We start from the raw sequence: 13,562 nt of genomic DNA, 5'->3' as shown, positions 1-13,562 counted from the left end.
GGTAAAAATGCCCTAGTGAATTTTTAAGATAAACACACTTAATGTGATTGAACACAAACATAATGCTCAAATGTTCTAATCATATTTATTACTACAAACATGCATTTTTTAAGTGCAAATAATTGTGCGGAAACATTCACCGTTTCAAGAAAATATAAAACAAACTTACAGCTGAGTGTCTCTAAAGTGACAATGTAAACATCCAGTGTAACAAGTGTAAAACAATAATGTTCAACTTTTACTTTCTAAGTAGCAGTGTCCTCTGCGGTGAAAATGTTTTTCTATATTGGAAAATGCTGTTCCTCTGAAAAGTTAACTGACAATTTAACTTTTAATAATGCAAAGACCTCAAAAATTGATGTTGAGCTTCGTTGGCTTCAAATATCTTTTCCGGATGATGGTTTATCAAGTAGCTTCTCATATTTCCCGCGTTGTGCAGCGTCCGTGCTCTCCCTGTGTGCTTTCCCTCTGCGGCGGTGCACCTGTGTCGCCTTGGAAACACTCGAGACAGAGGTAGCGCTTTAGTACGCAGACCCCTGCCAAAGAGGTTATGTTTTCGCCAGTGTTTGTCTGTTTGCTAGCGACATAACTCAAAAAGTTAAGGATGGATTTTGTTGAAATATTCAGGAAATGTCCATAAAAAACAATTCCTTTTATCTACTACGGACACACTTCTCCCGCATGCTACCTCCTTTTCTCCCTTTTACGGCGTTTGACGCCCCCACCTTACTGGTCTTGCACAGCATACAGCAGGGGTGTCAAACTCATTTTAGCTCAGGGTCCGCATGGAGGAAAATCTGTGCACACGCGGGCCGGACTATTAAAATCATGGCATTAAAATTAACACATAAAGACAACTTCAGATTGTTTTCTTTGTCTTACTTTGGTCTAAAATAGAACAAACACATTCTGAAAATATTACAATAAAAATATAGAAAAAAGTACCGAATGAAGAAAGTGAATGAATGTTTATAACTGAATAAATGTACATATGCATAAACATTTTTTTTTCTTTTGTATTATTTTTTTAATGAATTAAGTAACCCTTATGACAACCTCTTTCCAAAACACAATATAGAATGTGAGATATAACAGGATAATGCATACATTTATCATTTGTTTTCAAAACAGTTACAAAATAGTAGGACCCCATTTTTATGACTTGATGGGGGGTCCCTGGGACCTCATTATGAAAATTCCTAGCGCCAACACTGATGGAGTATTTGTGCGTGCAAAACAGCAGCAGGCGGCTGTGGCCTGCAGGCCGTTTCTAATACTAATCAAATATCATATTCTCAGATAATTCATTCCGGCCTGCGGACCTTGACTTTGACACATAGGGCGTAGAGGATGGTGGGAAATGTAGTGCATTATCAGACTGGCCAATGCAAAAAAAGCCCCAAAAAACTCCACTCACCACGTTTTTGTTTGACAATGTCACTCATCACGACATTATTGTGAGGACTTTGAAATCGCAATAACGTGGTATCTATAATACTGTTACATCGCTAAGTGGAGCCCTTCACAGGACGTCATTGTGCGCATTTAATGCTGTCTAGACACAATGTACAGTATGTTGTTGTCAGCGATTGACAATATTACCTCAAATGTCGACGTAACATGCTAGTCAGGTTACTTTACGCATGCACCTCCTGGTACCCCAGCACCTCCAAAACCCTCAAATCTAAACTCCAAACATCTCAGAACAAGCTAGTCAGGTTACTTCTAGACCTCCACCACAGATCCCACCTCACTCCTACCCACTTCTCTAAAGTGGGCTGGCTCAAGGTGGAGGACAGAGTAAAACAACTTGCACTGAGCCTAGTCCATAAAATCCGCTACACCTCCCTGATACCGAAGTACATGTCAAACTACTTCCTTAACGTAAATGACCGCCATAACCATAACATCAGAGGGAGCTCCACTAACCACGTTAAACCCAGATTCCGATCTAACAAAGATCTTAACTCATTCTCTTTCTATTCCACATCAATGTGGAATGCGCTCCCAACAGGTGTAAAAGAAAGGGCATCTCTATCCTCCTTCAAAACCGCACTAAAACAACACCTCCAGGCAACTTCAACCCTAAACTAACTTTCTCTGATGATGCAATTGTTGATGACTGAAGTGTTGATACCAACCAATCATAACCCCCCCCCCCTCCATATCCGACACCCCAGATTGTTAATAATGTAAATAATTCATTGTATATACTCTGATGATTATCTTGTGTGATGACTGTATTATGAAAATAGTATATATCTGTATCATGAATCGATTTAAGTGGACCCCGACTTAAACAAGTTGAAAAACTTATTCGGGTGTTACCATTTAGTGGTCAATTGTACGGAACATGTACTTCACTGTGCAATCTACTAATAAAAGTTTCAATCAATCAAAAAAAAAAAATGGACACATTTTTTATAAAAATGACCTTATTGCATCATTGACTTGATGACTTGGACGGAGTTTCACTGTAATGACGTTACCTCTGCAGTGTTTGGATTCCAGCAGAGGATGCGATTGTCCTTAGCACTACTGAGCAGGAGCTCGGAGTCAGCCTGGCTCCAGGAGATGGACAGAATTCCCCTTGAGAACAACAAGAGACAACAGTCAGTCTTTTTTTTTACCCTAGATCGGCGCAAAACAAAAATCCTCACCGCGTGTGATTCTCAAACACTTTGAGAGGCGACGTGGCAAAACGCAGGTCCCACATCTGGATGACGGGGAGGCGGTCGTCCTCCGAGGCCAGCACCAACTGAGTGGCCACCTCGGGGTGCCACATCATCCCAGAACAGTGCATCTGGAAACACAATGCAGATTCAATGTAACATTACTCTTGTTTTATTATATTTTCTAAGGTGGGAATGATAAATATCAGACCAACAATTATACATGATTAGGAAAGTACAATAGACACGTAATATATAGCAATAAAGAATGCGTTCAATAAAACTTTCAATCATTTTTTTTTCTTCTTTGTTGGAAGAAACCGGAAGATGCAAAGCAAGGTTGGTTGCATGATAAAGGCATTCGCTCTCAAGCGATCACTGATCAGTGGAGCGACATGCTAAAAGGCAATCCAGTAACAGCATCAGCTATAACTTTTGGTTGCGCCATCTTGCAGTCTTGTGGTTTAATCTTAAATGAAAAGCATAACTAAAAATAAGTGCTGCAGAGAGCGAATAAATTCTCAATAAAACAGGAAAAGTCACCTCAACAGTATGGCAGTTTTGGGAATTTTTAAAAATGGACCTTAGTCAGACCAATGTGGTCTGGAAATGATGCAAGGCAAGGCGCTAGTCCCTACCAACACCAAGAATACCACACCACCTTAGCTCACCCTTTAGAGCACAGCTGCAACTTATGGCACTAAACATGCAGAAAATATTTCTTCTCAGGTTTCTCCATATTTACATTTTCACACTTTGCACTATTTTGTCACACTTAATTAAGCAGTTCTTACGTATTTCTTATTTTTGCACCTTCATTTTAGGAAGTTTTTGTTAAGTATTCAATGTGATTTTAGAACTTTGTTTACATTGTTGGAGTGTTTTCCATGATTGTGTTGACGTTTCCTTTACTTTCTGCCTTGATAGCTGAGGGGATTATGATCAAGGGACGGTTACATTTGAAATAAAAATGTTTACATTTAATACATTTTCTCCTGATCTTTATTTTCCATAGGTTCTAAAAAAAAATAAAAAAATTAAATAATTATCTATATCTACCACGATATAAGACACTTATATTGTGATACAGTTTTCAGCCATATCACCCAGCACTGTATATGAGGAATTATGACGTGACACCGATAAATCTGATAATATTTTTTTTTTAAAAGCTCTGATAACCAAAAGAAAACCTAAATAAAAAAAACTCCAATGGAGGCGAGATTACTCATATTGTGCTGTAGGTGGTTTGAGTGAACAAATCAAGCGCTCTTATCTCATTAGGGGTTGTAAACTTCCCTTGAACTCAGTATAAATAAACACATCGTCGATTGTGTGGGACTCCTTGACTGTTACAGAGGAATACATTTGTTATTCTATTTGCACCAAATGTTCTGCAAACATTCTGTTTGAAGGGCAATACATTTTATTAATTATTAGGGATGGGGATCTTTGGGCACCACACGATTCGATTCAAAATCGATTCTCGATTCAAAATAAATACTTTTTAATAACATTGGGTGCCAGTTCTATGACTAATTACTTTCTTCCATAAAATAGACAAACAGCTCTGATAAATGTTTATATTACTTAAAAGAAAACTGGTTTTGTTTAATAAAATTCTACTCAAACATTTAATATAGTCAAACACAAATAAGGCAGAAATATCCAATATTACTCTCTTCTAAGGTAAATCTAAACAGCAGATATGGGCATCTACATCAACATTATGATTTGCCTGAGTGGCTGGACAGAACTGATTTGAAAAAATTAAAACAATTTTAAAAACATTTTTTTAATCGATTATGAATCGTCAAAAATAAAAATCGCTATTCATTAATTTTTAGTTTGTCATTACGTTTTACTTCTGTTACTAAGTAAAAACTTGCCCTGCAACCATATAATTTATAGTGGGATAAATAAGTCTATCTATTTCGACTACAAAGACATAAAAGACACCACTCAAAGATTTGTTGCAGCTGTAGCTAACTACAAATATAACAGATTCTACAAAATTAAGTAATACATAACTTTTATTGACTATCACAAATAAGTTATTACATATTCATATTCCGCCGAACACCTTTCCTTTTTTCAAACAGGAAGCGAACTTAAGGTACGAATGTAAAAGTTATGGTTTGAATGAATGATCAGTAAAAAAAATGGAGAAATATAAGCTTTGCTTCTTCCTGCTCCTTTTAAAGATGTGTCGAAATGAGCAAATGTAACCACATTGATGTTTCTTAATGTAACTTCTTAAAAACATGTTTGAAACTAATATTCATAACCATAACCATAGTAGTGATGTCATATTTGGTTTGGACACATTTACATGTACAGTTTGTCAAATCCACATTCGTTTGAGTCTTTCTTACATCCAGGTGTGAACAAACTATAGCTAAATTTAAAAAATGATAGACATAAAAATAAGTTATCTGTGTCCAGGCCTCGAATTTTAAACTGTTTTTTAAAATGTATAATTAATATCAACTTGTCAGCTTTTTGTCATTACATGATGCCTTTATCTCTATTTTTACATTATGATAGGAGGGAGGTATTTTAAAAAAAAAAGTTATGTACATTTATATGTACATGTAGATGACGTATCGGGACAGATCCATTACGAGTTTGAGCAGAAATATGTCAAATAGGAATTAACTATACACAATAACACATTAACAAAATGCTGTGTCACATGAATGTTTTTTGAAGTAATACTTTTGTGACATGAAAAAAACAAGTACCGGTAATGTAAAAAAAACCTTGTGTTTACTTTTTGATATTAAAATAAAACACAAAACAGTTTGGCTAATGAAGATTAAGTCTAATAAACAAGCTTTGTTCTACTCTTGGTTCAGTACAACAGTTTGGCCAACAAAAATAAAGAAAAGTGACACCTCTCACATCGAATACACAATCTTCACAGCCTGCGTTCAGTTCGATGAGATGACAAAACATTTTAGCTAGTATTGATGTTATTTGAACAGTGATACAGTTTGCAGTTAAATAAAGGACGAGTGAACATTCCAGTCAAAGTAAAGAATTTATAAACAAGTTGTGACAACGTACACGACACATCGCCTGCTGCAAAACATCAAATAGTTTTATCCTTTGCTGAGTACTTTTAGTGTGGGGACAAGTGCGCCTGTCTCCAATATTGTCCACACCTGTCTCCATCTAAACACAGCAGTGCGCTCTTAAACGCACTGTGGGAAGCGAGGGAAAATGACGTTAAATCAAGCGCTTGGCTACGTTTACTCCGAGGGGAAATCTCCCGAGCAAAGTCTGTGTCTTTAGTCCGCCATGATCATCAAGCCAAATGACGCTAGTGCGCATGCGCCTGACTTCGTGTTGACTAAAATGCATTAATAAATGACGGTTTTTCAGTAATTAAAAAATTAGATGGTATTAATAACCGTCTGGAATTTTATCCCGAATTATCATTATACCGTTTACTGTTACATCCCTCGTCCATTAACAAGTAAAAAGTCAAGGGCGGTCACGGCATTTTCGTGCCGCAGATGTTGGCCAATTTTTTAGGGCTTACGGCAAATGACCAGGGCGGTCACGGCTTTTGCCGCAGTTGCGGTGGTTAAATTCGAGCCCTGAGTACCAGCCTTAAGAAGCAGGAAGTATTCAGTATCTGTAAAATATTGTGCATCCCTAATTATTTGCCATCCTTCTCTGATAAGATAGAGAGCTCTAAAGGGATTTCCACAAAACACCGCAGAGGAATTTTGGGTTTTCTTCCCCAAATTGGGACCAAGTGTGGCAGTGACCCACTTAATCTAGCAAAAGGAGCTGTGGTGAATAAGCTTTCTGCGTGTGTACCCCACACTCACCTGTCCCTACCTGCAGTGTTCTTATATCGTTTATGTAGACACAATAAAGGTTAAGATAATGTTCTGCTAAGTGCATTACATTTTTTTAAAAGCACAAACCTTGTTGCTGTGGTCGCTGATCTTGATGATGGGCTCGTTTTTCCTCAAGTCCCACACCACGGCTTTCCCGCTGGGGTTGGCCGAGGCCAGGATGTGCTGCACTTGCCGGTTCCAGGACACCACGCTGACATCCTCTGCGGGCTGAAGAAGTGAGGAAGGAGGAGGTCACTTGAGCGTCTTAAAACCACCTAAAATAACATTCTCACCTGTGCTTTTGCTCCTGGCGTCATTGGGCTGCTGAAGTTGTTCAGATCCCAAATATAAATCTCTGAATCATTCGCTCCGGATGCAAGGAGATTACTCTGAGAGGGCATAAATAGGCGGAGGATTATTCGTGTGAAGTCACGTAAAAACAAACACCTTATTTGGGGTAAACATAGACCTGGAAAGGGTTGAAATCGAGCGCTCGCACGGGTCCTGAGTGTTTGTTGCACTCTCCCACGATGGCCTCCGCCCCAGAGTTTACGATGGCCTCGGGGTTATAAATTGTTAAGGTGCCGTTTTCACTGCCGCCCACGAGCCTGCCTCCTGTGCCTTCTGCTCCCATTCCAAAGTTGACCCACACAAGACTGTGCATCCTAATGGAGAAAGAGAGCAAGAGAAGATAAATTAATTGTTTGAACTGGAGTTGCACTATTTTTGGAATTTCGCCTATCATTAATCCCTATGTACAACAAGAATACGTATGTTTTTTTTAATGAATTCTACTCGTAAATACGGCACGTATGAGCTAATAAGAGTACTCTATTGGCACATAAAGCCTTTTAGAAACATTCAAAAATTGCCAACAATACTCCATTTACATCTTGCAACCTGAAATTAGGGATATTGTTACTATAAGCCCTAACGCAGACAGACTATTTTGAGTGGCGCCATGATCACAGAGAGCTAACTAGCTTATGTTCCTATGTTGACATATTGAGCTGGTGAGCTGCTGCATCACTTTTGAGCTGGTGAAAGTGACTTCTAGCTAATAAGTCATGCCTCTCACCTGGGTAGTAGAAGGTTGTGGCCACAAACTGAGAGGTTGGTCAACTTTGACATTCAACTTAGACTCTGAGGTGGCAAAAAACGCCTGTCTGCGGACCCTTTTTTTTTCTCCTTCAGGTGGATTAAAATTAATTATTCATCTAAACTTGAAGATATTAACATCCCACCAGTCAGCCTCCTAGTATGAGCAGTCAGTGTACAGTAAGTGATTGTTTCATTATGTTCATAGTTTGTTTCTTGTTTAACACAAAAACATGACCGACGTATAATTCTTGATATCACTCGACAAATATTTTTTTGATAAAGCATAGGGCTCTGTTCCATTGCATAGTTAGATTTTTTGCAGGAAGATTTAAGCTTCTTTTGTGCTCAGATAGTTTGCGCGCTGCTTGCTGTACAACTACTTGGCTTGGTTGACCACCACTGGTTTCCACTTCCGGGAAGAAGTCACGTGACAGAATACAAATGTAGAGCAACTCCCATTGTCTCAATTGTTCGCTTACTTTTGCTTATGTTTATTTACGAATTACAAAACCCAAAACCAGTGAAGTTGTCACGTTGTGTAAATGGTAAATAAAAACAGAATACAATGATTTGCAAATCCTCTTCAACCTTTATTTAATTGAATAGACTTTAAAGACAAGATACTTAAAGTTCGAACTGAGAAACTTTGTGATTTTGTGCAAATATTAGCTCATTTGGAATTTGATGCCTGCAACATGTTTCAAAAAAGCTGGCACAAGTGGCAAAAAAGACTGAGAAAGTTGAGGAATGCTCATCAAACACTTATTTGGAACATCCCACAGGTGAACAGGCTAACTGGGAACAGGTGGGTGCCATGATTGGGTATAAAAGCAGCTTCCATGAAAAGTTCAGTCATTCACAAACAAGGATGGGGCGAGGGTCACCACTTTGTAAACAAATGCGTAACCAAATTGCCGAACAGTTTAAGAACAAAATTTCTCAACGAGCTATTGCAAGGAATTTAGGGATTTCACCATCTACGGTCGGTAATATCATCAAAAGGTTCAGAGAATCTGGAGAAATCGCTACACGTAAGCGGCTAGGCCCGTGACCTTCGATCCCTCAGGCGGTATTGCATCAAAAAGCGACATCCGTGTGTAAAGGATATCACCACATGGGCTCAGGAACACTTCAGAAAACCACTGTCAGTAACTACAGTTTGTCGCAACATCTGTAAGTCCAAATTAAAACTCTACGATGCAAAGCAAAAGCCATTTATCAACAACACCCAAAAAACGCTGCCGGCTTTGCTAGGCCTGACTTCATCGAATATGGACTGATGCAAAGTGGAAAAGTGTTCTGTGGTCTGACGAGTCCACATTTCAAATTGTTTTGGGAAACTGTGGATGTTGTGTCCTCCGGACCAAAGAGGAAAATAACCATCAGGACTGTTATAGGCGCAAAGTTCAAAAGCCAGCATCTGTGATGGTACGGGGGTGTATTAGTGCCCAAGGCATGGGTAACTTACACCTCTGTGAAAGCACCATTAATGCTGAAAGGTACATACAGGTTTTGGAGCAACATATGTTGCCATCCAAGCAACATTATTATGGACGCCCCTGCTTATTTCAGCAAGATAATGCCAAGCCACGTTCTGCACGTGTTACAACAGGGTGGCTTCGTAGTAAAATAGTGTGGGTACCTGTCTGTAGTCCAGACTTGTCTCCCATTGAAAATGTGTGGCGCATTATGAAGCGTAAAATACGACAACGGAGACCCCAGACTTTTAAGCAAAAATGGGAAATAATTTCACCTGAAAAGCTTCAAAAATGGTCTCCTCAGTTCCCAAACGAGTGTGGTTAAAATGAAAGGCCATGTAACACTGTGGTAAAAATGCCCCTGTGCCAACTTTATTGCAATGTGTTGCTGCCATTAAATTCTAAGTTAATGATTATTTGCAAAACAAAAATAAGTTTCTCATTTTGAACATTAAATATTTTGTCTTTACAATCTATTCAATTGAAAATAAGTTGAAAAGGATTTGCAAATCACTGTATTCTGTTTATATTTACGATTTACACAACGTGCCAACTTCACCGGCTTTGGGTTTTGTAGAATGCATTAAAAAAAGAAAAACATATGTGCTTGTCACACATAAGGATTGTAAATAATAGGCAAAAATCCCAGAAAAAGTGCAGTTCTCCTTTAAAGAGCGAAGCAATGAAGAGGAGACATTTCGTGTTGTCGCATGCGGTTTACCTGTTGGAGGTGCACAGTGAGCCCTTTAGCTTCATGTCCAGGGAGGGGTCTGCAAAATCCATCTCAAATATCTCCAAGGCCGCAGTGGTGTTGAAGGAGGCGTCAAGCTGCTGTGCTGATGTGCCTGTTTGGAAAGAATCACAGCAGCCAACAAGTGATTTAGCACAGCAAACAACCACAGGGGGAGAATCCTGCAGAATGCAGTTGTTTTTCTACCTAGCGCCAGGCAGATGGGATGGTGTCCGGCTGGACTCCACGCCTGCTGGGCAGTCCTCTGGATCTCCTTCAGCCTCATCTTTTCCGCTACAGGAGTGCAACTTTAAACGCTAGGAAGATAAATTGGCACAGTGCGGTGTTTTGAAGACTTACTATTGTTGTGTGAATGCTCCAAAGCAGTTTCTACACCAAAATTAATCTATTTATTATTATTATTCAACTTATTATTATTCTTCTCCAGGTTTTGGCGCGTTCTACCTTCCACATTTTTCACCCGATTCAAACCATTCCAACTTCAAACTGTTCAGCCTATACGGGAATCGCTGGCTTTCCCTTGACAAATTCCAAAAATTCCCAGATTTCCCAGAATTCTAGGTTTTCCGGGACATTTTTCCCCATTCAAAATGAATTGGTCATTTTTCAAACTTCCACCATTTCGCAATTTTTCCACCTATTCAAACCATTCCACCTTCAACACATTCCACCATTCTGGAAATTCAAACTTCCGTTTTCCCAAGTTCAAAAAAATTCCAGGATTTTCCAGGATTCCTGCTTTTCCAAAGCCCTATTTCCGCCCTTTTTTCTGGCGACTACTCCTTCCACAATTTGACGCATTTCAACCGTTCCACCGTCAAAACATTCCTCTTAATCAGCAAAAAAAAAAAGTAGTTGTTTTTTGAACTTGAAAAATTCCCAGTTTTCCCCAAATTCCAGGAATTCCGTAATACCATTTCTCAATTCAACATGTTACTACTTCAACATTTCTCGACCGATTTGAAAAACGTCAACACCAACCATTTCAACTCATTCAGACCATTCAAGTTTTTTTTTAACATTTTCCAAAAAATTCCCGCTTTTCCCGAAATTCTAAATTTTTTCTGAAATTCCTTTTATAATCAATGGGACATTCTTCAAAGTTCCATAATTCCCACATTTCTCATCAGATTAAAACCGTTCCAAATTCAAAATATTCAGCCTGTTCAGGAATTGTGTGCTCTACTTGAACAATTCTATTAAAAAAATTCCCGGATTTCCCTTTTTTTTTCCCATTCAAAATGAACTGACCATTTTTCAAACTTCCACAATTCACACATTCTTTAACTGATTCAAACCATTCCACTTACAACACATCCAACTCATCTTGGACATTCAAACTACCATTTTTCCACATTCAACACAATTCCAGGAATTCCCATTTTTTGGTAACCTATTGCACCCTTCTTAAGTTCGACTACTCCTTTCACATTTTTCAACCCATTTCAACCGTTCCAAAGTCAAAACACTCCTCATATTCAGGACAAAAACCAAGTTGGTTAAGGAACTGGAAAAATTCCCAGTTTTCCAGAAATTCCAGGAATTTCTCAATTAAAAACTGTTACTACTTCAACATTTCTTGACCGATTTAAACAATTCCAACACCAAACAATTCAGCTCAATTAGGACATTCATGCTCCTAAAAAAATCCCACGTTTCCCAAAATTCCCATTTTATGGGGGAAATTCCCATTGAAATCAATGGGACATTCTTCAAAGTTCCACAACTCCAACATTTTTCATCGGATTCAAACCCTTCCAACTTCAAAATATTCAGCCTGTTTGGGAATTGTGTGCTCTACTTCAACAGTTCTCTTTTTTTCCCCCAGGATTTACTATAGCCTTTAAATAGACCCCCCCTTTTAGACCAGTTGATCTGCCGTTTCTTTTCTGCTCTGCCCCCCCTCTCCTTCGTGGAGGGGGGTGGGAGGGGGGCACAGGTTCGGTGACCACAGATGAAGCGCTGGCTGTCCAAAGTCGGCACCCGGGGTGGACCGCTCGTCTGTGCATCGGTTGGGGACGTCTCTGCGCTGCTGACCTGTCTCCGCTCGGGATGGTCTCCTGCTGGCCCCACTATAGACTGGACTCTCACTATTACCGTATTTTTCTGACCATAAGTCGCAGTTTTTTTCATAGTTAGGCCAGGGGTGCGACCTATATTTAGGAGCGACTTATGTGTGAAATTATTAACACATTACCGTAAAATATCAAATAATATTATTTAGCTCATTCACGTAAGAGACTAGACGTATAAGATTTCATCGGATTTAGCGATTAGGAGTGACAGATTGTTTGGTAAACGTATAGCATGTTCTATATGTTATAGTTATTTGAATGACTCTTACCATAATATGTTACGTTAACATACCAGGCACGTTCTCAGTTGGTTATTTATGCGTCATATAACGTACACTTATTCAGCCTGTTGTTCACTATTCTTTATTTATTTTAAATTGCCTTTCAAATGTCTATTCTTGGTGTTGGGTTTTATCAAATACATTTCCCCAAAAAATGTGACTTATACTCCAGTGCGACTTATATATGTTTTTTTTTACCTTCTTTATTATGCATTTTCGGCCGGTGCGACTTATACTCCGAAAAATACGGTATGTTATATGGACTGGACTCTCACAATACTATGCTAGATCCACTCGACGTCCATTGCACCGGTGTCCCATTGGGTTGAGTTTTTCCTTGCCCTGATGTGGTATCTGAGCCGAGGATGTCGTTGTGGCTTGTGCAGCCCTTTGAGACACATTTCCTTCAGGAATTGCCTCATCTAGTTGTTATTAAGGATAACAAGTGTTGGCCCTGTGATGAGATGGCGACTTGTCCAGGGTGTACCCCACCTTCCGCCCGACTGCAGTTGAGATAGGCTCCATCACCCCCCCCCCGCAACCCCGAAAGGGACAAGCAGTAGGAAATGGATGGATGGAAGTGCATTTATATGCCACCAAAATCTATTATGTTGCGTCAATGTGACTACCAAATGAGTCCACACCCACTTTTGACACACATAAGCTAAATCGCTAAAAAGATGACAAACCGGCGAGTATTAATCGCCACAAAATATTCCATGTGCCAAAAGTATTAGTGACGTCATGAAAGTCGGGAAAATGTCTCACATTAGCTTGGTTAACGCTAAAGTAATAAACACGGAAGCTAGCGTTAGCTTCTCACCCACTCGTCGTTCTGCGTTGCCAATAACGTCCATTTTGCCGGTGTTCTTTAAAGCGGAATGTTAATGTAGGAACAATTAGAGGTGACGTGTTGATATTATGCGTTAGCAACATTCCAAGATAATGCTAAGCCGACTTTGCGGCTAATGACAAGCCGACTAGCTAGCTAGCAAGCAACAAGCCGGTTATTCCTATTTCGAAATAATAATAATCCCAAAATATTTACAAAAAAATGCATTATTAATGCGTCTGCCACTTACAACAAGCAGTATTCTGCCCGGACAGCCCACACAACCGCTGCGCTGACGTTAGCCCAAGTCGAGCTTTTTAGCAGCAAAGAATCCAAATGTTGTCGTCTTCACTCGGCTACGGTGGCCGACGTGCATCAAACTTAGTTAACCTGCTTAACCACTACGGTAAATCCATCCATTTTTCTACCGCTCGTCCCTTTTGGGATCGCAGTGTTTAGAATAATATATTCAAGTTTCCAGTTTCTCATTGCAACATGTCCAAGAAGGAGTAGGAAAA

At 39.3% G+C, this 13,562-nt stretch overlaps 1 protein-coding gene across 5 annotated transcripts in view; it reads right to left on the bottom strand.

Annotated features, from left to right (window-relative positions):
* LOC133655378 (protein transport protein Sec31A-like) overlaps positions 1-13,429 on the bottom strand; it is a 33,749-nt gene extending 20,320 nt beyond the window's left edge. For 4 of the 5 annotated variants that reach the window (XM_062055480.1, XM_062055482.1, XM_062055483.1 and 1 more), the window contains exons 1-8: positions 13,295-13,429; positions 10,043-10,152; positions 9,827-9,950; positions 6,996-7,191; positions 6,820-6,915; positions 6,614-6,754; positions 2,661-2,803; positions 2,490-2,589 (exon numbers count right to left, since the gene is read on the bottom strand). In XM_062055480.1, coding sequence (XP_061911464.1) covers positions 2,490-2,589; positions 2,661-2,803; positions 6,614-6,754; positions 6,820-6,915; positions 6,996-7,191; positions 9,827-9,950; positions 10,043-10,121 — 879 coding nt within the window. In that variant the 5' untranslated portion in view covers positions 10,122-10,152; positions 13,295-13,429. The remainder of the gene's footprint in view (positions 1-2,489; positions 2,590-2,660; positions 2,804-6,613; positions 6,755-6,819; positions 6,916-6,995; positions 7,192-9,826; positions 9,951-10,042; positions 10,153-13,294) is intronic. The other variant, XM_062055481.1, reaches the window with a different exon arrangement.
* Between the last annotated feature and the right edge of the window lie 133 nt (positions 13,430-13,562).

This window comes from Entelurus aequoreus, linkage group LG08 (genome assembly GCF_033978785.1).
Source record: "Entelurus aequoreus isolate RoL-2023_Sb linkage group LG08, RoL_Eaeq_v1.1, whole genome shotgun sequence".
NCBI lineage: Eukaryota > Metazoa > Chordata > Actinopteri > Syngnathiformes > Syngnathidae > Entelurus > Entelurus aequoreus.
The sequence above is the reverse complement of the archived record's forward strand: the minus strand, read 5'-3'. Positions and strand labels throughout refer to the sequence as shown.